The 26,675-nt window shown below is 38.0% G+C and overlaps 3 protein-coding genes across 8 annotated transcripts in view; 1 reads left to right on the forward strand and 2 right to left on the reverse strand.

Annotated features, from left to right (window-relative positions):
• Window positions 1–562: 562 nt before the first annotated feature.
• Window positions 563–16,115, forward strand: EXOSC9 (exosome component 9). 2 transcript variants are annotated; one of them, XM_005555842.5, is made up of 12 exons: window positions 563–712; window positions 1,046–1,140; window positions 1,890–2,009; window positions 2,131–2,233; window positions 3,769–3,906; window positions 6,698–6,780; window positions 9,186–9,318; window positions 10,793–10,881; window positions 12,416–12,562; window positions 13,056–13,237; window positions 15,588–15,666; window positions 15,979–16,115. In XM_005555842.5, the coding sequence occupies exons 1-12, from the start codon at window positions 647–649 to the stop codon at window positions 16,061–16,063; spliced, it is 1,320 nt and encodes a 439-aa protein (XP_005555899.1). In that variant the 5' UTR covers window positions 563–646; the 3' UTR covers window positions 16,064–16,115. The 2 variants fall into 2 exon arrangements, with proteins under 2 accessions (XP_005555899.1, XP_065401506.1); XM_065545434.2 differs by lacking the exon at window positions 15,979–16,115 and having other exon boundaries at window positions 15,198–15,662.
• On the reverse strand, window positions 15,663–22,976 carry CCNA2 (cyclin A2). Its single transcript, XM_005555839.4, has 8 exons — window positions 22,526–22,976; window positions 21,508–21,751; window positions 20,086–20,198; window positions 19,669–19,892; window positions 18,523–18,730; window positions 17,959–18,072; window positions 17,204–17,337; window positions 15,663–16,842 (listed from the first exon to the last, which is right to left on the reverse strand). The coding sequence occupies exons 1-8, from the start codon at window positions 22,736–22,738 to the stop codon at window positions 16,794–16,796; spliced, it is 1,299 nt and encodes a 432-aa protein (XP_005555896.1). The 5' UTR covers window positions 22,739–22,976; the 3' UTR covers window positions 15,663–16,793.
• A 594-nt stretch (window positions 22,977–23,570) lies between these two features.
• Window positions 23,571–26,675, reverse strand: part of BBS7 (Bardet-Biedl syndrome 7) — a 54,634-nt gene continuing 51,529 nt past the window's right edge. For all 5 annotated transcript variants that reach the window (XM_074040391.1, XM_074040390.1, XM_005555838.4 and 2 more), the window contains one exon: window positions 23,571–25,050. In XM_074040391.1, the coding sequence (XP_073896492.1) occupies window positions 24,917–25,050 (134 nt within the window). In that variant the 3' untranslated portion in view covers window positions 23,571–24,916. The remainder of the gene's footprint in view (window positions 25,051–26,675) is intronic.

The raw sequence follows: 26,675 nt of genomic DNA on the forward strand, positions 1-26,675 counted from the left end.
ATGAGAAATAAACGGTACATTTAGTTTCAGCCCACAGAAGTAGTAACATCATTGGTTATTACGTGCGAAAGTTCTCCATTCTCATCAACTTCTCAGATCCCACAAAATTTCACCTTTGGCCACAAAAACATCCCATTTCACCATCTTAACTTTCTCCCGCAACCCTTATGCCGCCTCATTCCAGTGTTTGTTCATTTAATATGCTCCAAATCCTGCATCTGCGGCTTTCTAGGGGCCAATGTCAACTCATCTGTGAAATTGCAGTAGTATCTCTCTAGTCTCCACCCCGCAAGAGGACTGAGCGAACGGTGAAGTGTGAGAGCGGTCTACTGATATTAATTTCTACCACTCTGATGGTTATTTTGAGTATCCTTTTCTCCTCCGCATTTTATGAGAAAAGAAACGCAATTTCACGTTCAGAAACGCCCTCCCTAAGCCGCACTGGCTTCTTGCTGACCGCTGGCCCGCCCCAATCACGCTTTGAGTCTGCGCAGTAGCGACTGCCCAAGCCCTTGCCTATTTCCTGCCGCCGCGTTTTGATGACGAAATTTTCCTGCGCCTCGGGACCGGCAGCGGCGCGTAAGGAAAAGTCAGTTTCCGTTTTTCCCGCGGATTCTGGTGCCTGTGGGGCCGGTGACCCAATACCATGAAGGAAACGCCACTCTCAAACTGCGAACGCCGCTTCCTACTCCGTGCCATCGAAGAAAAGAAGGTATGGTTTGGTCCCCGCAGAACTGCGCGCTGCATGGGCGCCCGGGTCTCAAGGTGTGGACTCATACCTGGCCCGCCTGGGCCGGGGGAGCCATTAGGGGAACGACCGGCACGTTCACCCCATTCCCCAGGCTTTATTTTTTTTCGACAGGTTCTTTTCAAGTCTCTAGTCACCCCAGCAGTTGTCCGTGCTGTAGTTTCCACTTTCTTGTATGGGCGGGGTGGTTAGGATTCCACTTTCCCCCAAGTGCTTAGCCCAGGGCCAGACAAAAAGTAGTTGCTTAAGACATACTTGTTGAAGGAATAAATGAATGAATGAATTTGTGCTTAACAGCGGCTGGATGGCAGACAAACCTATGATTATAGGAACATCAGGATCTCATTTGGAACAGATTACGGATGCTGCATTGTGGAACTTGGCAAAACAAGGTAACAGGATTTAAATGAGATAACACATTGAAAAGGGAGAAGTTTGAAAAAAGACCTTATTGACTCGGTTGTTTATAAAGCAGCTAAGAAGTCTGCACAGTATTCTTTGTTTAGCTGACAAAAATAAGTATTTTTTATGCAAGATTTTTTGATTTTGTGGTCACACTTGAACTTTTTAATCATAAACGTATTTTCTGTCACCTATCACATAGTTCTGACTTCTGTAAATCGTGTAGACAACCAGTAGTGCTCATATCGAATTTGTTTCTCACACTAATACAGAGATCTTGAGCATCTTGTCATTAAGTGTACATCCTGATTTCCTGTTTTTCGAGTGACATGAAAGTTAGGTTTTCAAATATTCATTTGAAAGTTGTAAGGCTATTTGGTCAGTTAATGGTGGTGAACTGTGGCATGTGAAAACACTTAAATCTCAAGTTTTCATGCCATCTTGTATCAATAAATACTTGCTTTAGAAGTAAAGGTCATTGATTTTTTAGAACAATCTGTGGAATAGTAAACATTGTAATAAGAAGAGAGATGTTTTTTCTGTCGTGTTTTTAGTTGCACCAATTTATGTTTTATTTCTGTGTATATTATACTTTACATATATTTTTTACTTTCTATGATTTATCTGGCTTACTATGATATTACTCACATTAAGATTGAAACTTGTGATCTGTTTCAGATTTTTTTTTTTTTTGGAAGGAGAGTCTATTTAGTTAATACTTTGTACTTTATCTTTGCAGAGTTCTTGGACAGGTTTCCTGTGAACTTGTGTCTCCAAAACTCAATAGGGCAACAGAAGGTATTCTTTTTTTTAACCTTGAACTCTCTCAGATGGCTGCTCCAGCTTTCGAACCTGGCAGGTATTTAAATCTTTTTCTTAAGCTGCTTTAGTCATAGGAGAACCTAACAGCAATGAGCTTTTGTTTTAATACCTGGTGTTATATTTCATGACAGTAGTCCATTCCTATTTTCTTATTATAGGCAGTCAGATCTCTTGGTGAAGTTGAATCGACTCTTGGAAAGATGTCTAAGAAATTCGAAGTGTATAGACACTGAATCTCTCTGTGTTGTTGCTGGTGAAAAGGTGGGGAATATGCCCATAATTCTTAATCTTAGGATGAATACTGTTGATTCATGGATCCCGGTGTCTGAGCTTTTATTCTCAGAACTTTAGTCAACTCAAGTTTTGTACTGATTCACTTCACTTCAGATGTTCTTGAGTGATACCCTTAGAACTTTGTGCCACCTCTATCTCTCTGAAGGGATAAAAAGCATTATTCTAAAAGGGTGAAAATAGCAACTTAGATTTTTGTGTAAAAATATTTTATTCAAAGAATTTGTGGCTTTTTCATATAATCTCATTTTCTTATCTGCATGTGTTCATAGAAGCAGGTAGTTTTCCTTTTTCATGCAGAACTCAAGAACAGAAGAAATCCTTCATTTGGATAGGTTTATCGAGTTACACAGGGCCACACCATGTCAGTGGCAGGGATAATTTTGAAAATCTTAGTCCCAATAAATTGTGCTGCATTAGGATATTAGAATTTTATTCTTTTTTTTTTTTTTTTTGAGACAGAGTCTCACTCTGTTGCCCAGACTGGAGTGCAGTGGTATAATCTCAGCTCACTGCATCCTCTGCCTCCCCTGTTCAAGCAATTCTCCCACTCAGCTTTCTGAGCAGCTGGAACTACAGGCGTCTGCCACCACACCCGGCTAATTTTTGTATTTTTAGTAGAGACAGAGTTTCACCATCAGACTGGTCTTGAACTCCAGACCTCAAGTGATCCACCCACCTTGGCCTCCCAAAGTGCTGGGATTATAGGCGTGAGCTACTGTGCCTGGCCAGAATTTGATTCTTGATTAGGGTATTTTGACAAGCATTTTTATTCCAGAGAAGTCATTTAGCTTTCCATATTCCATACCTAAGTATAATACTTCCTATTTGCATTACTTGTAAAGTTACTAAAAATATCACAAAACCTAAAAGGTTAACGTTTTTTAATTTTTGAAAATATTCATTATTTTCTGTTAGGGACAGTGACACTTTCATCCAGGCAGGAGTGCAGTGGTGTTATTATAGCTCACTGTAACCTTAAACTCCTGGGCTCAAGGGATCCTCTCTCCTTAGCCTCCCGAATAGCTAGGACTACAGGCGCATGCCACTCCACCCAGCTAACTAAAAAACTTTTTTTTTTTCGTAGAGATAGGGTCTTGCTGTGTTGCCCAGGCTGGTCTCGAACTCCTAGGCTCAAGCAATTCTCCCATCTTCGCCTCCCAAAGTGCTGGGATTACAGGTGAATGCCACTGTGCCTGACCTAGAGTTTGTGGTTTTTAACAGACATGATAAAAATGTAATTAGATTTGAGGTTAGGAAAATCTTAGTATTAAACATTAGAGTAGTTCTGTCTATTTAAAGTATGTGTTCTATGATTAAACGACTCACATAGTATTTCAGATGTTTGGCTTAAATTTTCTAAAATACATTTTTTGTTAACAAACTAGAAGGAGTAACTGCATCTTTTAACAGCAAGAAAAATTACTTTGTGCACAATGTTACTTTTCTTGATAAATAGCCACTGGTTGTAATCAGGATTTATTTTATTTTAAATTCACTATCAGGTTTGGCAAATACGTGTAGACCTACATTTATTAAATCATGATGGAAATATTATTGATGCTGCCAGCATTGCTGCAATTGTGGCTTTATGTCACTTCCGAAGACCTGATGTCTCTGTCCAAGGAGATGAAGTAACACTGGTAAGCTCTTATGTGAACCAGGATCCTTGATACGAATGAATGAGGAGGGTCCTAAATGTGCAGGAAACTTGTTTTTAGTGAAGTTATGTTGTAGATGGCAATTGGGTAGGTTCTAAAAATTTGTTCATAAGACTAAAACTGCATATGGTCAAAATTGCCCTTGAAATCTCTTAACAGTTCCTCTATTGAAACATTTGTCAGTAAGAACATACCGTAGCATGGTTTTCCAGAATAGAATTAGATGACTATTTTGGATTGAGCATTAGATGAAGTGTTTGACTTATGTTTAAGGGCCATATGTGTGAAAAATAAATGAATCTCAGCACAGTGAGATGCTTACCCTGCAAGAGGTATGCAATAGCTGAAAAGCACTGAGGAATCAGCAGATTCATATTTGTCTCCAGGATGTTTGTTCATTAGGCAAAGAGCTGATGAAAGTCCATCAGAAATACCCGGAGGGCTTGTTAAAACATATTGCTAGACTCTACTCCCAAAGTGAAACAGGGCTACGACTTAAGAATTTGTACTTTTAACTTTGAGTTCTTAGGTAATACTGATGTTGCTGGTCCAGGGAGCACATTTTGAAAACCATTGACCTACATTTTCTTTATCTTTTGTTCTGAGTATGTCAGTTTTAATTTATATAAATTACATGCTAGAATAATGAAAGTGCACCGTAGTTGTAGTTTGAATCCTGAAGTTGCAAAAGGACACATCAGATGCCCAGATTTTCTAAACAATGATTCATAATTTTGCTTTTGGGCAGTAGACTGGAGCAGAACCGTTAAAAAGTGAGAAGTAGGGACAAAGGTTTATTAACAGTAGAGGTAATATTCTTTTAGAGGAGGGAGTTTATATAAGGAAGTGAAAAAAAGTAGAAAGCGATTACTACACTTGAAAGATCAATTAAAGAATACTGTGGTGTTCTTGCTAGTGGGAATGTAAAATGGTACAGCCATGTTGGAAAAGTTTGGCAGCTTTCTTAAGTTTTAAGTGTAGACAACATTCTATATTCAGAAAAATAACATTAGAAGGAAATACTTTTTTTTTTTTTTTTTTTTTTGAGACAGGGTCTCACTCTGTTGTCCAGGCTGGGGTGCAGTGGCATGATCTCGGCTCACTGTACCCTCTGCCTCTTGAACTTAAGCAATCCTCCCTCCTCAGTCTCTTGAGTAGCGGGGACTACAGGTGTGTGCCACCCGCTTGACTAATTTTTGTGTTTTTTGTAGAGATATGGTTTCACCAAATTGCCCAGGCTGGTCTTGAACTCCTGGGCTCAAGTGATTCTCCCACCTCGGCCTCCCAAAGTGTTGGGATTACAGGCATGAGCCACCATGGCCAGCTGAAAATACTCCTCTCTTATATGTACATCTTTCAGCAGATTTAACCTTGTAATTTTTTTTTTTTTTTTTTTTTTGAGACAAGAGTTTCACTCTTGTTGCCCGGGCTGGAGTACAATGATGTGATCTCAACCCACTGCAACATCTGCCTCCCGGGTTCAAGCGATTTTCCTGCCTCAGCCTCCCAAGTAGCTGGAACTATAGGCATGCACAACCACGCCTGGCTAATTTTGTATTTTTAGTAGAGACAGGGTTTCTCCGTGTTGGTCAGGCTGGTCTCGAAGTCCCCACCTCGCCTGCATCGGCCTTCCGAAGTGCTGGGATTACAGATGTGAGCCACCGCCCCCGGCCGACTTTATAATATTAAGACAAATTGCAATGGCTTAAAATTGGAAAAAAAAAAAATTCTAGCAATTCCATGCCTAAGAATCTACAGGAGGAATAAGAGCTTATTGTGTTCAGAGACTTGAATGCAAATATTCATAGCATCATGTATTAGCCAGAAACTGGAAACAGTTCGAATGTCCAGCTGGTGAGTAGATAAATAAAATGTCATATATACAAATAATGAAATACTGTTCAGTAATGAAAAGAACTGAGCTACTGACAAATGCTGCAAGGTGCATGAAGCATGCTGAGTTGAAAGAAGCCAGGCGCAAAACATTACAATTTTTTTTTTCCATTTATATAGAATGCTCAGAAAGTCAGATTTACAGAGACAGAAATAAGATAGATCAGTGGTTCCTTGGGGCTAGGGTGGGAGTACACCAGACTCCTATGGACTACAGACAGATTCAAAGGAATTTTAGGGAGTAATGGAAATGTTAAAAAACTAGATTGTGGTGATGAGTCCATAAATATATCCATAACTACACATTTACTAAAAATTGAATCATATACTTAAAATGAGTGGGTTTTGGCTGGGCGCGGTGGCTCACACCTGTAATGCCAGCACTATGAGTGGCCGAGGCAGGTGGATCACCTGAGGTCAGGAGTTTAAGACCAGCCTGACCAATGTGGATAAACCCCGTCTCTACTAAAAATACAAAATTAGCCTGGCATGGTGGCACATGCCTGTAATCCCAGCTACTCGGGAGGCTGAGACACGAGAATCGCTTGAACCCGGGAGGGGCAGGTTGCGGTGAGCTGAGATTGTACCACTGCACTCCAGCCTGGGCAACAAACTTCGTCTCAAAAAAAAAGTGGATTTTATGGGATGTAAATTATATGTATGTCAGTAAATTTTTGAAAAAGGTTTTTGAAGAAGTTGTACAGTTTGAGGAACATGAGTGGCAAAATCAAACAGGCAATTATTAATATAAAAGAAGTTATTGGGTAGTCAAAGGAATAAAGGAACTTCATTTTTATTTTAGTATTTGATGTGCAAGATGATTTTTTTGTATGTTCGTAACTTAGTGACTATAATTATTAAACATTTTCTTTTGAAACAGTATACACCTGAAGAGCGTGATCCTGTACCATTAAGTATCCACCACATGCCCATTTGTGTCAGTTTTGCCTTTTTCCAGCAAGGGTAAGCCTCGCCTTGTTATGGGCCAAAATTACAAATGCAGCTAGGAATTTTATTGTTCTACTCAAGTATGTCATGTTAATATTAAATACTTCGCTTAATATTAAAACACCTTATAGTTCCTTTCTTTCTTTGTAAGGGCATTAGTTGGCAAAGAGCTTTCTCAATAGAAGTAACAAAACTCTTATACTATGATGAAGATACTTCTCAACGTTTTTCTTTTCATGGCATACTTATAAACTTAGGAGTTTACTATGGCATGGTAGTGTTTTATGTTTCCTAAGGATGTACAGGGGTTAAGAGAATTATATGCTAGGCTCTAATTTGGGAAAGTGGGATGACAATTACTGTGGGTTATTGGAAGACAGGGGACTTTGGAGCATATTAGATGGAGTAGTTCTAGGAGTCAGTTACAAGAGGGGATGGTTCACAAACTGGAGGAAAAAAATCTAATGTTCTTCAGTTTTCCAGTGTTTACTTAACTGCTAAATCCTTCTGTGGCTGAAAACTTGGAGTTTTTCAGGTCCATTTAATGGTACTTTCAAATGAAAACTTGAGCCTTAAATTCCTTTAGAAACAAGGGAAGATAAAAATATTTCACACAGTGTTGTGTACAAGGACTAGAGAAAAACTTTCAAGTTTTAGTGATTGTAAGTGTAGAGTTTCATCAGAGGAAAATGGGCTAGCATTGTCCAGTAGAAATAAAATGTGAACCATATATATAATTTTCTTATTTTCCTTTTTTTTTTTTTTTTGTTTTTTTTTTTTTTGAGATGAGATCTGGCTTTGTTGCCCAAGCTGGAGTATAGCAGTGCGATTTTTGCTCACTACAACCTCTGCTTTCTGGGCTCAAGCAATTCTTCAGCCTCAGCCTTCTGAGTAGTTGAGACTACGGGCATGCACCACCATGCCTAGCTAATTTTTGTGTTTTTTGTGAAAAAGAGGTTTTGCCATATTGCCCAGACTGGTCTGGAACTCCTGAGCTCAAAAGTGATCTGACTACCTCAGCCTCCCAAAATGCTGGATTACAGGGATGAGCCACCATGCCTGGCTGTTTCTTTTTCTTTTTTTTTTTTCTTTTTTTTAAGACAAGGTCTCCCTCTGTCACCCAGGCTTGAGTGCAGTGGCGAGATCGTGGCTTATTGCAGCCTCAACCTCTCAGGCTCAAGTGATTCTCCTGCCTCAGACTCCTGAGTAGCTGGGACCACAGGTGCACACCATGCCCAGCTTATTTATTTTTTGTAGAGATGGGATTTCACTGTGTTGCCCAGGATGGTCTGAAGCTCCTGGGCTCAAGTGATCTGCCCATGTCCACTTCCCGAAGTGCTGGGATTATAGGCTTGAGCCACCATGTGCCGTCTTTGTTACTTTTTAATTTTTTCTTTTATTTTTTTGCGACAGGGTCTCACTGTCACCCAGGCTGGAGTGCAGTGGTGTGATCATAGCTCACTGCAGCCTCCCAACTTCTGAACTCAAGTGATCCTCCCACCTCAGCCTTCCAAGTAGCTGGGACTATAGGTGTGTGGCATACCCAGCTAATTAAAAAATAATTTTTTTTTTGTAGAAACAGGGTCTCACCTTGTTGCCCAGGCTGGTCCCAAACTCATGAGCTCAAGTGATCCTGCAGTCTTGACCTCCCAAAGTGCTGGGCTTACAAGCATGAGCCATCATGCCTGGCCTCATATGTGTAATTCAAAATTTTTAATGTGACTACTTATATTTTAAGTACTTATATTTTTAGTAGTCACATTAAAAAGGTAAAATTAATTTTTATATATTTTAATGAATATATTTTCATTTTAATGAAATAAAATGAAATAATCAGTATTTTAGTAATTAGTCATGAGATAGTCTACATTCTTTTATTTCCACTAAGTCTACATTCTTTTATTTCCACTAAGTCTCTGAAATCCAATATTTTACATACTCTGATTACATTTCAAGGACTCAGTAACCACAGGTGACTATTGATGAGTGTACCGGACAGTGCAGAAATAGACAGTATTTTTTTTCATGAGCCATTAGCAGAACACAGTAGAACTTTGGAGTATAGGACATTAGGGCAACTTTAGGGTTAGCCAAATTAATATTATCTAAGTTTTTATTAATGAGCCAAAAGTCATTTAATCAAAGAGATAGCATTATGTTTAGATGATCATTTAAGTAAATCCAATCTGAATTTAATGTGATTTCATTGTAATAACTAGAGATATCCACTTAGCATTCATTTGTGTTCATAAACACAGTAATTTTCTTGTCTCTTTCCCCATTTTAGTGACCCAAATCCATAGGCTCAGACCTTTATTCTTTGTTGACTTTATTGATGTCATCTTTTAAAAATTCATTACCCAAGAAATGGTAAGCATTCGGTCTCAGATTTGTTCAGGTCCATTTAACATTCGTTTCAGAACATATTTATTGGTGGATCCCAATGAACGAGAAGAACGTGTGATGGATGGCTTGCTGGTGATTGCCATGAACAAACATCGAGAGATTTGTACTATCCAGTCCAGTGGTGGGATAATGCTACTAAAAGATCAAGTTAGTGCTTTGATTAATGTCCCATTAAGAATAGGTTGCTTCTCTTTAGATGCTTTTTTTTGTCTTTTAACAAAAATCCAATGGGGATACTTCCAGTGACTGATTCTAGGATGTGTTAGAATGTGGTTTCAGTATTGTCACTATTAAATACATTCTGTTGACTGGTGGCTATGAGGTATCCTCCTCCTTCCTACCTTGGTGCTCCCATGTCTGGCCTGCTAGAGTCTGACCCTTCCGTCTAGAAGCAGGGTCTAGTGAAGAAAAAGATTTATATCCCTATTTAAAAAAAAGTGGCCGGGCATGGTGGCTCACGCCTGTAATCCCAGGACTTTGGGAGGCCGTGGCTGGTGGATCACTTGAGGTCAGGAGTTCAAGACCAGCCTGGCCAACATGGTGAAACCCATCTCTACTAAATTAGCTGGGCGTGGTGGCTGGCACACGCCTGTAATCCCAGCTATTTGGGAGGCTGAGGCAGGAGAGTCTCTTGAATATGGGAGGCAGAGGTTGCAGTGAGCTGAGATCGTGCCATTGCACTCCAGTCTGAGCAACAAGAGCCAAATTCCATCTGAAAATATAAATGAATAAATAAATAAATATTAGCCGAGCTTGGTGATGCATGCCTGTGGTCCCGGCCACTTGGGAGGCTGAGGTGGGAAGATTGCTTGAGCCCAGCCCAAGAGGTGGAGGTTGAGTGAGCTGAGATCGTGCCACTGCATTCCAGCCTGGGCTACAGAATAAGACCCTGTCTCAAGAGCAAATAAAAGTTTTTAAACATCCAATAGTAGAAATTATGTAAAAAGATAGTTTTATTTTTAGGATTTGGGTACAATTGGCAGTAGTTCTGAAACCCAGCTACATATCAGATTCACATGGGAGCTTTTAGAAAATAGATCTCCATATAGCATACAGTGTAGGTGATTAAAAGCTGCTTTAGTTTGAATTCTAGTTCTGCCCCCGTACTAGCTGATCTTGGGCAAATGATTTTATATCTTTGGGTCTCACTTTCTTTATCTGTAAAATAGGGAATGATGTTATTGCCAACACCTTGTTGTTATAAGGATATAAAGATAAGATATATTGCACAGTGTCTAGCATATACTAAGTGTGCAATAAATGTTAGTTTCTGGTATCATCATCATCTTTACCAGCATCACAAGTACTACCCAGATTACTCACAAAGAAAGGAAGTTAGTGCATCCTGGAGCATATGTGTCTGTGGTTTCTTCCATGGTATTAGTATTTATACTGTTGTGTAAGAAAGTTTTTGTGTCTGTTCCCATAATGTGATAGTCCTTCACATATCTTAAAACAACTTTCACATCTTGCCTTAATCTGTGTTTACATTGTATTCATGTTTGGAAAAGCCAGGCTTAAATTTATAAAGGTAGAAAAATTAATTTCATGGTTTTAGTTTCGTTAGAGAAAACCATTTGGTTTACCGTCTTTAAACAACATAATTCACTTTTATAAATAGGTTTTGAGATGCAGTAAAATCGCTGGTGTGAAAGTAGCAGAAATTACAGAGCTAATATTGAAAGCTTTGGAGAATGACCAAAAAGTAAGGTAAGTAACTTTTCCAGAACTAAATGGTCTTTTATTTTCATTTTTTAAATATTTACTTTTTTTTTTTTAGTATAGGTAAACTTTATTATGCATGAACTTGATTTCACAAAGTTAGAATGGCAATTTCACTTAAAATTAACTCATTAAAAAGTGTAAATACCATGGTATAGATATGTTATCCAAAACTCCGAAAGGTAGTGAAACTGGTAACAGATATTGCTACTCATCTTTGGACAGACACAATAAAAGTATTAATGAAACTGGTTTCCAGACAAGTGTGTGTCACTTGCTGCTGTGCCTTAGGGAGGAGAGGATGTTATAACACAAGCATTATTGATGCAGTGACTCGTGGATAGTTGCTCCTTACTAACACTGCTAAAATTAGGATCACAGTTTTTACTTTGTGTGGGAGCTGGTGATTCTTGTTTTATGAGGATATCTTTCAGGGTGTTGGCATCAAACCCACTTATTGCAAAATGCATCACAGATGGGAATTTAACGCTGGGTCAAGTCCAGAATTCCAAAACAATGAAGAGGAAAGACCCGCCTAAGAGCAAGAGGTCTTCATTGCTCCAGGCTCCAAGACACAACACAGGGAACAGGAAATGGCCCTAAATGGTCTTTTAATGTATTTTTTCTCTTAAGGATTTTCCTTGAACAAGGGCAACCATATAAACTTCACACTTGATCTTTCCTTATTTGTTAATCGCAATTGAGTGTACTACTTAGTGTGTTTTTAGAAAGTTGATTGGACTTACTATATTTTCTGCAATTTAAATATAACCTATATTGAAAAATCATGTAAGATTTTTGTTTTTTGAGATGGAGTCTTACTCTGTCACCTAGGCTATAGTGCATTTGTGCAATCTCGGCTCACTGCAGCATCTGCCTCATGGCTTCAAGTGATTCTCCTGCCTCAGCCTCCCAAATAGCTGAGATTACAGATGCATACCACCATGCCCGGCTAATTTTTGTATTTTTAGTAGGGATGGGGTTTCGCCATGTTGGTCAGGCCAGTCTCAAACTCCAGACCTCAGGTGATCCACCCACCTGGGCCTCCCAAAATATTAGGATTACAGGTATGAACCACCACACCTGGAGACCTAAGATTTTTCTTTAACAGTTAACATTTTCTTAGGATAAAAATAATCTAGTAACTCAAATTAACGTAAGGAAACAGGTTGATTCCCATCTCTACTTCTTACTGTGCTATCTTAAGCAAGATATATAACCCAGCATTTCAGTGTCCTCTTCTATAATATGGGATATTAACACTACCTGGTAGGGCTGATTTGAGGGTTAGAGAATAGTGTATTTTAAGCACCTAGCACATGGTCTGGCACATGGTTTAATAAATGATTATGCTATTGGCTCTTGTTAGGCATAATAAATTGGTGAGGTTAAGTTAGATAAACTAATTCTCTTTCAGTATTTTTCATCCACCAAAGGATAATAGTTTTTTCCCTTCCTGTCTTCTGTCTAATCTGTTACCTTCCTCCCGCTTCCTTCCCACCAAAAAAACCCCCACATACAGGAAAGAAGGTGGAAAGTTTGGTTTTGCAGAGTCTATAGCAAATCAAAGGATCACAGCATTTAAAATGGAAAAGGCCCCTATTGATACCTCGGATGTAGAAGAAAAAGCAGAAGAAATCATTGCTGAAGCAGAACCTCCTTCAGAAGTGTATCTTTATTTGGTGGTTTTTGCAGTAACAAGATTCATAACACTTGGCATTATAATATTAGGCTATATGAAGGATGTATATACTGAAATTAGTTTTTGTAAACACTGTACTTTGTTAGAAAAAACACTTAAAATACAAGATAGTGATGTGAGTCATATTCTGTTGATGGTATAACATTCAGCTTCTCTTCAGTTATCCTGGAAAAACCAGATTGTGTTTTAAGGACCAATTTAATTTAGTACTGTAACTAAAATGTTGAAGCTGTCTCTTCACATTTCTTATTATTAATTGCATCCATAAAATCTTGCCTGAGTTATTTTTTCTTCTTCATTGTTCAGCCATCCATAGTGTAGCTATATTAAGTTTTTTTTTCCCTAGGAACTTGAGGCACACTTGAATCAATCTTACAAGAAGAAAACTTTCATTCTCATCTTTTTCAACAGTCCATCAAATAGCAATATTTTTGTTACTCAGTTTTCTTAACTTGTTAAGTGTTTCTACACCTGTGCTGTGGACTCCTGGAACTGCCCAAATTGGAGAGGGAGTAGAAAACTCCTGGGGTGATCTTGAAGACTCTGAGAAGGAAGATGATGAAGGCGGTGGTGATGAAGCTATCATTCTTGATAGTATAAAAATGGACACTGGAGTAGAAGTCTCTGATATTGGAAGCCAAGGTAGGTGACACTTTGTGGCACACTTATTACTGTATATTACATATATGTAGTATTTTATATATACAATAATGCATAAAATGTGTATATTAATTTATTATCACTATATATAGTAATATATAGCATATCAGCTATATAGAGATGTATACTAGATAAATAACATACAGGATACTATATAGAGAGAATATAGATATATAGTTAAATATAGGGATATAAGTATTGCATTTTTAGAGGGGCTAAATATTGTGATTTAAATTTCAACTAAATTATTGTGGCTAACTGCAGTACTAACACGACTTGCTAAAAGAATATGCATATCTTTGTAGAGTAGTGGTACACTTTGGCATAAAATGATAGTGACATTTTTAATTAAAAAAAAATTATTTTTTGTAATGTATTTGGGTGGGTTTTAAGGGAATGAGTTTCTGGAAGATCTTATTCCTCCGTGCTGTCTTTTTTTGTGGTTTCTAGACTGAAACAAAAAGCCCATCCTTTATCGGAACATGTAATACTGTCTAAATAAAACTTTCTGGGATAGAAACATTACACTGGTATAGTAGCCACTAGCCCCACGTGGCTACTGAACACTTGAAATGTGGTTTGTATTACTGAGAACTGAATTTTTAATTTTATTTAATACAAAATTAAGCAGCCACATGTAGCTAGTGGCTACCATACTAGACATTGCAGTATTAGAACATAAAAAAATTCTAGAAATGACTAGAATACTGATAGTCCTAGACGTTGCTTGCATTTTGAAAGCCATAGAACTGAAGAAGTTGTTTTTGTGTATGGTTATTTTTACTTAAAAAAAAAAAGCAAATTCTTGCTGGTCTAGATAATAGAATAATGACTTATTTTCTTATGTGGTAAGAACAGAAATCCTACAAGGAACTGGGAACTAGGCTGGCAGGGAAAACTGAAGGTGATATGTTTAGTAGGAATGTAAAACAAATACTTCTGTTTTCAAAGAGAGAAATTATGAACACTACTAGAGCCTGAGCTTTTTGTTTTTTTACTTAATAGGGAAGGAAAAAATTTCCCATTGATTGGGACCCTTACTCATATTTCCCAGTGGTTACTTCTATTTGGTATAATTCTTCCAAATACTTGTCCCAGGTATTTATTTACTCTCTGTGCAGTGATGTAAGCTAATGCTGCATAGACTTATGTAGCATTGAATATAACTAGTTGGTTTAACAATTCTCTTATTGTTGAAGATGTAAGTTGTTTCCATTTTTTCACTGTTAACAATATCCTTGCACTTGCATATACCTTATATGTTTGTTTAGTGTATTCTTCTAACAGTGAATAGTATTTTCAATTGAATATAATGAAGGTGGACCTAAGAATTGGAAAAATGGAGCAGGTACAGCCTTTCTAAAGCATGTGAAGAAAGGGAGAAACTAACTGAAAACTAAAAATACAAAGAATTGATATGGGTTAATTCACGTTTTATGTATATCATTAACTAATGATCAGGAGAAAAATGGGCAAAAGACAGGGAGCAGTACTCAAAATATACAAATGGCCAGTAATATTTTTCATGGTCAGCCCTGATAGTAATACAAATAAAATCCAAAGAAAAATGACATGGCATTTTTTGTTACTGTATTTTGGGCAGTATTAAAAATACCAGCAATGCCAAAGGTATATGGGAAATGGGTTTTTATTTATTGGAATGTAAACTGGAACTATTTCTGGAGGAATAGAGTAGCACAAACAATTCAATTGTCTCTACAAAAGATGCTATATAGATTTCCCCCTAACTTTTCTATTATGACATGTACCAAATTGTCACGCCATTCGAGCACTTGCAGGAAATAAGAGTTTAAAGAAACAAATGTTACAGACAAGTTCTAGAGTGCTCTAAGAAGCTGATTTAAAGAGAAGAGTAAGCCTCCACCTAAAGAGTGGCATGGGCTATTATATGCAAATAGTCTTATTTTTATTTATTTTTTAGGATGGAGTCTTCCTCTGTCACCCAGACTGGAGTACAGTGGTACTGCAACCTCCACCTCCCTGGTTCAAGCGATTCTCATGCCTCAGCCTCACGAGTAGCTGGGCCTATAAGCACATGCCACCACAACTGGCTAATTTTTCTGTTTTTAATAGAGATGGTGTTTCACCATGTTGGCCAGGCTGGACTCGAGCTCCTGACCTCAGGTGACCAAAATGACCTCAGCCTACTAAAATGCGGGGATTAAAAGTGTGAGCTACCACGCCCAGCCCAACCCCAGCCCCAGCAATAAGAGTTTTAGAACGTCTGATAGAAATAAACTTGTGCAGAAGTAAATATTGCAAGAGATTGCTTACCCTTTTTTTTTTTTTTTTTTTTTTTTTTAAAAAAAAGATGCTCCCATAATACTGTCAGATAGTGAAGAAGAAGAAATGATCATTTTGGAACCAGACAAGAATCCAAAGAAAATAAGGTAACACGTTTCTGGTTTATTTCAAATGTATATATATATATATTCAACACTTCTAGAGGTTTGCTCTCTGGTTTTACTCTCATCTTGCCACACGACTATAAACAAAAAGACGTCCCTTTTTCATTAGCGATCCATCTGTTCTGTGATTTCTTTACCTTGTGATTTATAAAAATTAGGACCAAAATCTATAGAACTCTTTGGATGCCAGTCTTACACATTTTATATCCTATTGGAAAACTAAGAAATGCCTCTTATTTCAATAATCCAAAACTTAACAAGCATACGCTTAGTAAATTCTTACTTTATTCACAGAACACAGACCACCAGTGCAAAACAAGAAAAAGCACCAAGTAAAAAGCCAGTGAAAAGAAGAAAAAAGAAGAGAGCTGCCAATTAAAGCTAACAGTTGTATATTTGTATATATAACTATTAAAAGGATATTTATTCCATTCTAAGAACCCTGGGTATTTTTTATCCACAAATCCATTATAAAATCTAGCAGGGTTTTAAAAATAGTTTTTTGTTTTTAATGTTATGCTTTAAAATAATAAACCTTCTGGAGCATTTCTCGTCTGTTAATTTGCACGTAAGCTTCCCACCCTCTTCTGCTCCCAGCCTCTGTTTAGTTTGCAGAACCTAAACAGGTTTTACAAAGAGTGAAAAAGTCTGTATTCAGATATGCTTAGATTATGCCCATCAGCAAATTGATCCAGTTGCTTAGGAAAATGAATGTTAGAATTTGAGGGTCTGTTTTCCTAAACCTACTTTAATTTTAGAGGAAGGTTTTCACTTCCCATTATATAGTAAACCAAGTAAACTTTTTTAATTGAAATCCTGAAGAAGTTAAATTTGACTTGCGAAGTTTTCCAAATCAATTTATTATCCTGACAGCTGGCATCATTAATACTTTAACATAACCACTTAAAATTAGCCAAATATCTAAGACAGATACATATACAAAAGATATACAAATTAAAACCATTTAAAAAGTAATAGATACCATAATTTGTACTTGGCCATAACTTCTGTATTCAGAAATGATTGTAAAATTAAAACCTAAGTTAAAAACTGTACACCATATACTTTGAGTGATTTACATCTTAGAAAACAAAGGCAGTCTTTCATTGTTACAGATTTAGTGTCTCTGGTGGGTTGAGGAGAGAAACACCATGATACCTGTAAGTAGGAAAAAAAAAAAACAAAAACATTTTTAGTAAACAGTCACTGGGTAAAGGAGATCATGGAATAATGTTTGTACTCATGTATTGGGAACTAAAAAATGCTATTTCTCTCTGACCGAGTTGATGGTGTTAGAAACATTGGTCCCTGAAACACACATGCATGCCCCTCTTCCTTCTCTCTCCTCCCCCAGACCCAGGGCAGAAAGCATGAACTGCAACCTTCTTCAAACACATAACCAATTAAGAGAACAGCTTCTGAAGGAGGCTATGGCAGATTCATGAATGAAGTTAAAATGTCAAAGATCTCTGAACCATAATCTAGAAAAGTAAGCTTCCATATTCAAGTTAATTCTTACTTTGAATTTTTGTACTTTTCTCTTATTGACTGTTGTGCATGCTGTGGAGCTTTGAGGTAGGTCTGGTGAAGGTCCATGAGACAAGGCTTAAGACTTTCCAGGGTATATCCAGTCTTTCGTATTAATGATTCAGGCTACAGAGAAGAGAATAGGAAGCCCTGAGTTGTGCTTTTAGTAACAGACACCAGTTAATAGTTAGCATTAAGCTTATGTTAAATTTCAGTACTAATCTTTAACTTTTCCAACTACTAGCTTTCTCAGGCCATTATTCCATCTCTCGATCCATTTTTTACTACTTTCTCTGCCAGCAACAGGTCAGATGCTTTTTAAAAAGCTCACCTTTCAATCCAAATTACAACTAAGCTTACTACCTAACAAAAAGCTACTGTTCAACAGGTAACATGCCTTAAACAGTATATAATCATCCCTCAGTATCCATGAGGGATTGGTTCCAGGACGCTCCCCAAGTATACCCAAATCTGTACATATTCAAGTCCTGCAGCCACCCTTCCATATATATGGGTTTTGAATTCCCTGAATACTGTAGTTTCAATCCACATGTAATTGGAAAAAAATCCATGTGTAAGTGGACTCACACAGTTCAAACCTGTATTTTTCAAAGGTCAACTGTATATATTTGAAGTTTTTCCAAGTAAGAACATCTAGGCAACCCTCAGTTTTGTAGGACAATTATTATTTAATCTGGCATAGGCATTTCAGTCACAAGATAGGTGTGTGAAGACCGTAATACATACCCAGCTTTGTCCTGTGACTGTGTAGAGTGCTAAATGAAAGGCGGCTCCAGCAATAACTGATGGCAAATACTTTAGGTATGGGTCAGCATCTATCAAACTTAATTCTCCCAAAAACTGGAATAAAAAATACTTTATGATCACAAGAGCGTTTAGAATTCAAATGTCAAACCTCTGCCTTCTAACCTAATTTTTTCCTGCCTTTGATAATGGCTCTGTAGCAACCCTAGAAAAAAATATTTCACAGCCTCATCTTTAAACATATCAATCATTTTAGTGTTTTGTTCCATCCTCATCCTGTATTTTCCCTCCTTTATTAACTTTTAAAAAACAATTCTTCTGACTACCCATCCCCAAGATGTCATCCTTAGACCTCTGCTTCTAGTGCTTTCCTGATATAGATTATCTTTTGCCAGCAGCAGGCTTTCTTCCATACTGCAGCATTAATCTCCATCTGAATACTAAATCTCTTCACCATGCTGTACAAAGGAACTACGTTCCTGTACAAAGGAATTAGGGCTTACATTACCTAAGAATCGCCATTCAACAAAATGAAAGTTAACTCACCATTGCTAAACTTTCAACTTTGCTGTTTGCAGGCTGCTGATGCAGAAAGTATTGGGTAAGAAACTGATTTACTGTTGGAGCAGCTAAGTCAAAAGTAAGGACTTTCAAAACTAGATGCTCCATTCTCAGAACTTGTTTCTTGGTGTAGGTATCATCTGTAATGTACACAAACTCTGCTACTTCTGGGGGGTATATTTCTTCAAACTTTCTACAATGAAAAAAGTTTTAAGTAATCAGTCCTAAAAGAGAAGCAAGCTTCCTTATCCCAATTCTGAAATCCCATTAGCAGAATATATGGAATGAATCCAAAATCCATACCCACTGCATTTCCAGACACTTGATCATCATTTCTAGTAAAGACTGGATAGCTAATTGCTAATTAAAAGGCCCAAATCAATAAAGGACTTTTGAGATATTTTTCCCAGTTCAGTCAAAGGAAGTAAATGAAAGGCATGAGACTTCTCAAGATGGGAACAATGCCAGAGTTCACCAAGTAGCTGAAAATTTAGGAAATACAAATCTTAGGAAAACATGTTTCAAGTTTTCATTTTTAAATTGTTTTTTTTTGAGACAGTCTTGCTCTCTTGCCCAGGCCAGAGTGCAGTGGTCCAATCTTAACTTACTGCAACCTCCCCGCTCCAGGTTCAAGCGATTCTCCTGCCTTAGCCTCCCCAGTAGCTGAGATTACAGGCATGTGTCACCATGCCCAGCTAATTTTTGTATTTTTAGTAGAGACAGGGTTTCGCCATGATGACCAGGCTGGTCTCGAACTCCTGACCTCAAGTGATCCGCCCACCTTGGCCTCCCAAATTGCTGGGATTATAGGCGCAAGCCACCGCACCCAGCCTTTACTTCTTAATAAAAGAGACACTGCTTATATGCCAGAAAGTAATATTGGAAGGAAAATGTTTTAAAATTTCTAACCTAGTGTACTATATCGTCTTCAAGGAATCCAGTTTGGGGAAAAACAGTGTTATAGATTAGAACACAGTTTCATCCTCCACTTCCCCAACCCCACCACATTGCCATCCCTGAAGTAGTCACTGACTCTCTGCCTGGTGTATGTTAAAAGGTCACCATTAAAAATCAATTTCTTCCCTAGACAAAAGATCGTGATCACTTTTAAACAAACCAAGGTAGACTTACGAGGCTAACAGCATAGCAGCAGTGCCCACAAGCTGAAGCTTTCCTCTCAGCACTGACATGGAAGAAAGGAACCTATCAATGTAGTTCACAGCCAAATGCAGGGTCTCATTCTGTAGTTTATATTCTTCTCCTACTTCAACTAACCAGTCCACGAGGATAGCTCTCATACTGTTAGTGATGTCTGGCTGTTTCTTCATGTAACCCACTTTAGGTTTACATTTAACCTATTGAGAAAAGTATTTAGTAGTGTTAAAATTGCAATTAGGTTATTTTACAATTAAGAGAGGCTACATGCTATAAACTTAACTGTAGCATTAGAATAATTCATTAGTTTAAAAATTTAAACATTATCCTCTCAATTTCATTTAGCCACATTTAACAAATACATTACACAAACTGGATTCAGAGAACCTTTACCTCCATTTCCCTAAGGTATGTGTGAATATCCTCATGGTAGTCTGGTACTTCATTAACACTCACTGGCTTTTCATCTTCTAATACAATTGACATGTCCATAGTATGTGGTGACTCTGGGACAATTAAAAAGATATGATTAAATTAATTGTTTGTCTACTTAGTTTAATAGCTAAAAATGACTGCCCTTGTAAGGAATTTCATATTAACAAAGCACTTATTTCATCAAACTAAAAAGAGCTTCTCATGACGAAAAAGGTAGAATATTTTACCTTAGTCTCAGTATCTCTGTACATATAGCTTTGGAATGATTTTAGTTAATGAAGGGGGAAAGAAAACCATATTAGTAGGCCCCTAACAGGAAAACGAGAATCAGGTATTATCTTAAAGTATCCATCTTCCACAACAGAAAGGAGCAGATGGCATGGTGGTTCTGTTAGGACAGAACATTTAAAATCCAAGTTTTGAGATAATATCTAAGATTTGCCCTAAGAGAGACTGCAGATCCCAGAGTCTGACATATACAAAGCCCAATTAGGCGATAGCTAGAATCAGTTAAATGGCCTCCATTAACAAGTGTTATTAAGAAATTAGGTTTGTTATGGGCAAATGGATTAACACTATAAATTTATTTTTTGTAGTATAAATTATCTTTTGAAGCAAAGAGTATCATCCATTATTCTTTTCGCTTCAAAGATCACCTTGAGATTAAACATTTTCTGCAAAATTTTGATAAAAACACACAAATTATTATTTCCAAAGGACTTTTCCTGCTCACCCCTCCTTCCCCACGATCTATACAACTAAAACTAAAATGAGACTGGATTTAGTGAGCTGTCCAGTGACTCGATATCCCTAGGGCAAAGAAACAGTACAAACTGCAAAGAGCTGTTTGCAGCAGCTACTTTAATACATGGGTAAGAGTAAACAGCCATGGTACAACTGTTTACTTGTAGGAGGAAAAGTGTCACCTTCTGGTATCAGATGATAATCCAGACTGGTTTTATAGAAACAAAATTATAAAACTGGAAGAGATGTTATGTAATCACAATATTTAAGACTGCATCTTCAAATAGCACTCTCTAAGTGATATATAAGTGAGTTAAATAAAACTGAAATCTATTCTCCCAACCAAGAACACATTTATGGGATCAGATTAAAATAAGCATTTAAGATCTAATTATAATTAGACTGATGTGACTGGCAGTGAACCTGAAAGAGCACTAGGTTAGGATCCTTTTGTACATCACCAGGTCGAGTGTTAGCTGTGAGATCTGAGATAAGTCACATCCTTTCTAAGCCTTGTTACATTAAACCTAACTCACTGTAATCAAAATGACTACATAAGACATCTTAAAATGCAAATCATTAATATCTAATAATTATAATTACCGTAAATTCATATAGATTTTCCTTAAAACTTACCAAAACTACCATCCATTGGATAATCAAGAGGGACCAATGGTTTTCTGGGTCCAGGTAAACTAATGGCTGAATTAAAAGCCAGGGCATCTTCACGCTCCGTTTTTTGAGATTCAGCTGGCTTCTTCTGAGTCTCTTTTTCTGCTTCATCCACATGAATGGTGAACGCAGGCTGTTTACTGTTTGCTTTCCAAGGAGGAACGGTGACATGCTCATCATTTACAGGAAGATCCTTAAGGGGTGCAACCTAAACAAAAATAAATAACTGGCTTTGAGCCTACTAAATAGTTTTGCATTCTTTCTCTTATGGGTGTTGGCCTTTGCTTTTTCTCCCAAATACTCTATCAGGAATTAAACTTTCTGGGACAAACAATAGTTTGAGTATTCAAAAGAGAAGGGATGTTCCCATTTGTCACAGGCATTCCCACAAAGGCTATCAATAGATAACACTAGGTGGAATTATGCAAAACTAATCAGGGCCACAAGAAGGGTCGGGTGGCAAGTCAATACATGACAAGTTTAGGAAAGACATGGCAAAAAAGTGTTGGTTCACCACTGTCGCCCGAGGGTGGAGCAACAGAGCAAATCCGGCTAAAATGGCGGAATTTGCCAAAAGCAAAGTTATTTCGTACACCCTTTTCTAAAGTAGAGGTTATCTCTTAACCATGAGGAGGAGGGGGGTCAGAGTCCTACAGTAGTGCCTGGGGTTTAAAAGTGGAGAGAAAGGCGCGGAGCTGAGCGAAGACTACACGTTTTAGAGCTTGGTTTGACCCCATTATGTACAGGCAGATGCCACCTATAGAGAGCAGACAGGCAGCATACACAGTGTTGGCGGGGTCCTGATGCTAATAATGGGAGAATTCCTATTGTGGCATCCCACACACCAGCACCAAGTGGACTCCAGACTCTGGCCCCCTTCCAAAAGCCCAGGACATGCCTTCTCGCCACTCTTCTCTGCCTGCTAAGCCAGTGCCAAACCCTGCTCGACCCACCCTCCTGCAGACATCCCGCATCCCTTTACCCGTCGCGTCTTCGGCCTCTGCTGCTGCGCTAGACCCCGCGGGTTCCCGGCCTTCAGTACCGCCAGCGCGGCCCGGGTCCGCGGTTGCTGGACGGGCGCTGCCTTTTCCGGGTTGATATTCTCCTGGTCCTCTTGGAGCGCAGTCTGCTGCAATGCTAGTAGCGCTGAGCCCGCCTCGCGGGTCGCAGGCCCCGGCGCGGAGTTGCCCAACATCACTGCTCCCGGGAGTGGACGGCGGGATCAGCCTGCGGCGCCAAGCAGCGTGCACTCTGCCCAGCCCACCCGGCCAAAGAACAGTCGTAGCCGCCGGTCGCAGCCCAGGCCAGCCTACCCGCCCGCCCGCTCACCCAGCTCGAGACCACGCAGGGTCGAGGAGGTTGCGAAAGGCGCAGGAAGGCACGGCCGGGCGTGGCGGGCCAAAGACACCCCGAGATGTAGCGAGCAGCCCGCCGGAGCGGCGGCTGTTCTTGCAGTTCAAGTATCCCGCGACTATTGAAATGGACCAATGAAAGCGCTCGCGGCCTTGACGTCATTCGAGGCGACAGGGTCGCAAGCGAATGAAGGAAGCACCAAAGGACTCTGAGCAGGGGCGGGGCAGGAGGGAGAAACGAACTGGGGCTGGGGCGGGAGAAAACGCCTGCGCGGGTCGGGGAGAGCTAGGGGTACTCAGGGCCCGAGCTTCCGATTACTTTGAGCCACCTAGAGAGCGAGGCGGTCCAAAGGCTGACTCTAAGCCTTTTAGGGAATTAAGCGGAATTAAACTTTGGCGACTATCATTTGGGCTGCCCAGCCTTTAGCTCTGGGACCTCTAGTTAGCTCAAGTGACTTTTTCCCAAGGTCTAAAATCTGGACCACGTTTTTCAGTATCTCCGATTCTCCGTTTTCTTATTTGTTAATAGGGACTAATAACTACAGTCAAACGGTTATTAGGATTAAATAATGTGCATAAATTAACACGGAGCTCACATAGTAAGTAATACAGTACTCAAGTGTCAGACTGTAGTAATATCTTAACATTTAGGCATTTATTCATAGTAACCAGAAATTGTGTTTTATGCTTTTTATTTTTCCTAATGAAGATGCAATTAAGTGCCACCTTGAACTACTGTTGATATATATATAATAAATATACAATGCATTACAAAATATTCAAATAGAGTCATTAATTTTTATCTATTTTTCCCCAAGCTGTGGCAGCCAACAAAAAATACAATGACATTCTAGTGACCTAGATAAATTATGTTCCTTTCAGAAGTAAAGTTTCTTTAAATATAGTAAAAACAATATGATCTTATTAAAATAAAATTCTCTTAACTATATATGTGCCTGTAACAAATTTTAATATTTATATACAAAGCTTGCACGTACCTAGTAAGTATAATAGCATATCATTAAGAAGCATTGTTTTCTAAAAAATTAGTGAGTCTGCCCTTCTTGAAACAAAGCTTATTTTCCATTATCTTTATGCCATTTTAAGACGTTTCAATATTTCTTTGAAATTAATAAATATGAATTAAGATTAATGTACAAAACTTCTGTAGCCTTAATGTCATATATGATAAAAAGAGATCATACTGGTATAGGAAAATCTAAGATGGCATCACTATTTCTGCACTCTTCACTTGTAGCATGCTTGAATAGCTCCACTGGTTACAGCATGTCTAGTTAAGATCCCCCGACTCTGTGTAAGCTCTTATTTCCCTGACTACAATTTATAGCACTGAGCCAAGTCCAGCATTTCCACAAACTGCAGCAGAGTCATAAAACATCACCAAGCAAAAGGAAAATCAGTTGCAAATCAATCCTATCTCCTAGAAAAAATAATTGGTAGGTTACTTCCACTAGCTGGCAACATACATAGTAACCAGGACACAAAGCAAGTACCAGTACTTGGGTTCTGGTCCCAGCTTTATAAAGTACTAGCATGTCCTCTTAATCGCAAAATTTCACTGAGAATCAGTTTTCTTATATGATTTGACAAACTTATACAACAGTTGTTAAGATCAAATAAGGTAATATATAAAAATACATTTTGAAACCTATAAAGCAGTTTATATATTTATGTGTTTATGTACCTTGTAATACATTTGCATATATTTTCATTTTCCACATATTACTTCTCAATTTAAAAATTAAAACAGCCACTTATCAAAAATTCATTAAAATCCTATTTAAATCATTCTATTTGTGTTTTAAAAATAAAAACTCTTTTAGAAAGTTCAACTTGGCAAAAGAAACAGAAGCATTACTTTAAAAAGCCATTATATCTCAAATATTTTAGATATAAAAAAGCAGTTGAAATTAAAGTATGTACACAGTTAACTTCTAATTCTGTTTTAACATTTTTCATTTAAACAGACCACTTCTTTGGGACTTTACCTTATTTGTATTTCATGCTGCATCAAAGAATGAAATCAATGCATTTTGGTCATAACTGTCCAGAATTTCCAATAGAAGGGGTACTTTAGTTTTTACATTGGTGCCTTTGAACTTAAATTTATCTATGAAAAGATCAGTGATCATGCCTATAAAGAAAAAACATAAATTTCCTGTCAGTGATTAGTTATATTTAATTACACAGTATTTCACTAAAGTAATTGCTTGATAATCTATTTTTAAGCACCTGTAATTCCATTATTTAACATACACAAACCTAAAAGCCATGATGTTTTAAAAAATATTCATTTTGGGGGGATTTTAAAATAAGTTTCAAGATATAAATAGTTTGCCTAATAACCCTCTTAACAATTGATTACAAGCTATTAATTCAGACAATCAACTACTGGTCATTTTTGAACTATCAGTATATATAACATTACAACAAGTGGTATCTTTTTTCCACCAAGCAGACCATTTTGACATAGTGTAGGCAGATTCTATTTTTAACAGCTTATCTGAATTAAAATATTCCATTTACATGTTGACCATTCTTGGGATTTGACTTGAAGGCAAATAGTCCTAAGTTCAAAGATCTGGGCAAATCATTTCGCCTTGAGTTTTCTCATATGTAAAATAGGAATTATTCAAGCTGTAAATCCTTTATCCAAAAAGCTTGATGCAAGATGTATTTCAGAATTTTTCCTATTTTAGGAAGATAATGAAAGGAATATACTATAGTATTAACCCCAAGGGGACTGAGTGGCAGCATTCAATAGCAAAACATAGTACTATTTCTGTCACAAAATATATGGATGAATATTTGCACTAAGTGGAATAAAAAAGATATAACTTCGGGCTGGGCACCGTGGCTCACTCCTGTAATCCCAGCACTTTGGGAGGCTAAGGTGGGCAGATCACGAAGTCAGGAGTTTAAAAGCAGCCTGGCCAATCTGGTGAAACCCCGTCTCTACTAAAAGTACAAAAAAATTAGCTGGGCATGGTGGCATGCACCTGTAATTCCAGCTACTCAGGAGGCTGAGGCAGGAAAATTGCTTGAACCCAGAGGGCAGAGGTGGCAGTGAGCCAAGATTGCACCACTGACTCCAGCCTGGGGACCAAGCAAGACTCTGTCTCAAAAAAAAAAAAAAAAACCTCCTGTCAGGTTAAGTCAAGTTTTGTTATTAAATTAATTCAGATTAAGTCAAGATTTTGCTGTCAAATTATTTATGAAAAAAACTTTGATTTACAAAGCTGTCTGGATTTTGCAATCAGTGATGTTATGTACAGCCAATCTCATAAGTTATTACAAGGATAAAAGAGATCATGTGCTTGCCATGTAATAAAGGTTAAGACATTAAATACAGCCACAGTTTGCGAGAAAGTCTCTGGATATGTAATAAGAAATTCAGTAGGCAGGCTTAAGGATCAGTGTGGACTAATGATACCAATTGGCTCTACAGTGACTATGGAAGACTTGGCATAGTGTAAAAGGCATGCATTTTGGAGTGAGAAGATTCTAATGCAGGCATTATCACTAGCTTGCTAGGTGACAACAAATTCCTTAGACTCAGATTTCAGTTAAAGTGTATGAAAAATGAAGATAATACCACTTAACGTTGCAGAGCTATTGTAAGGATTAAATATCTCACCTGATTATGAAGACAGTGTAAATAGTGTGCTATATACAACAGGTCTTATGTAAAGATTGCTAATAAAATTGTTTGTCTTAAGCTGTTTCTTCCTTCCTCACTCCTTCTTTCCCTCCCCTCAC

The sequence above is a fragment of the Macaca fascicularis genome, chromosome 5, assembly GCF_037993035.2.
Source record: "Macaca fascicularis isolate 582-1 chromosome 5, T2T-MFA8v1.1".
Lineage (NCBI taxonomy): Eukaryota > Metazoa > Chordata > Mammalia > Primates > Cercopithecidae > Macaca > Macaca fascicularis.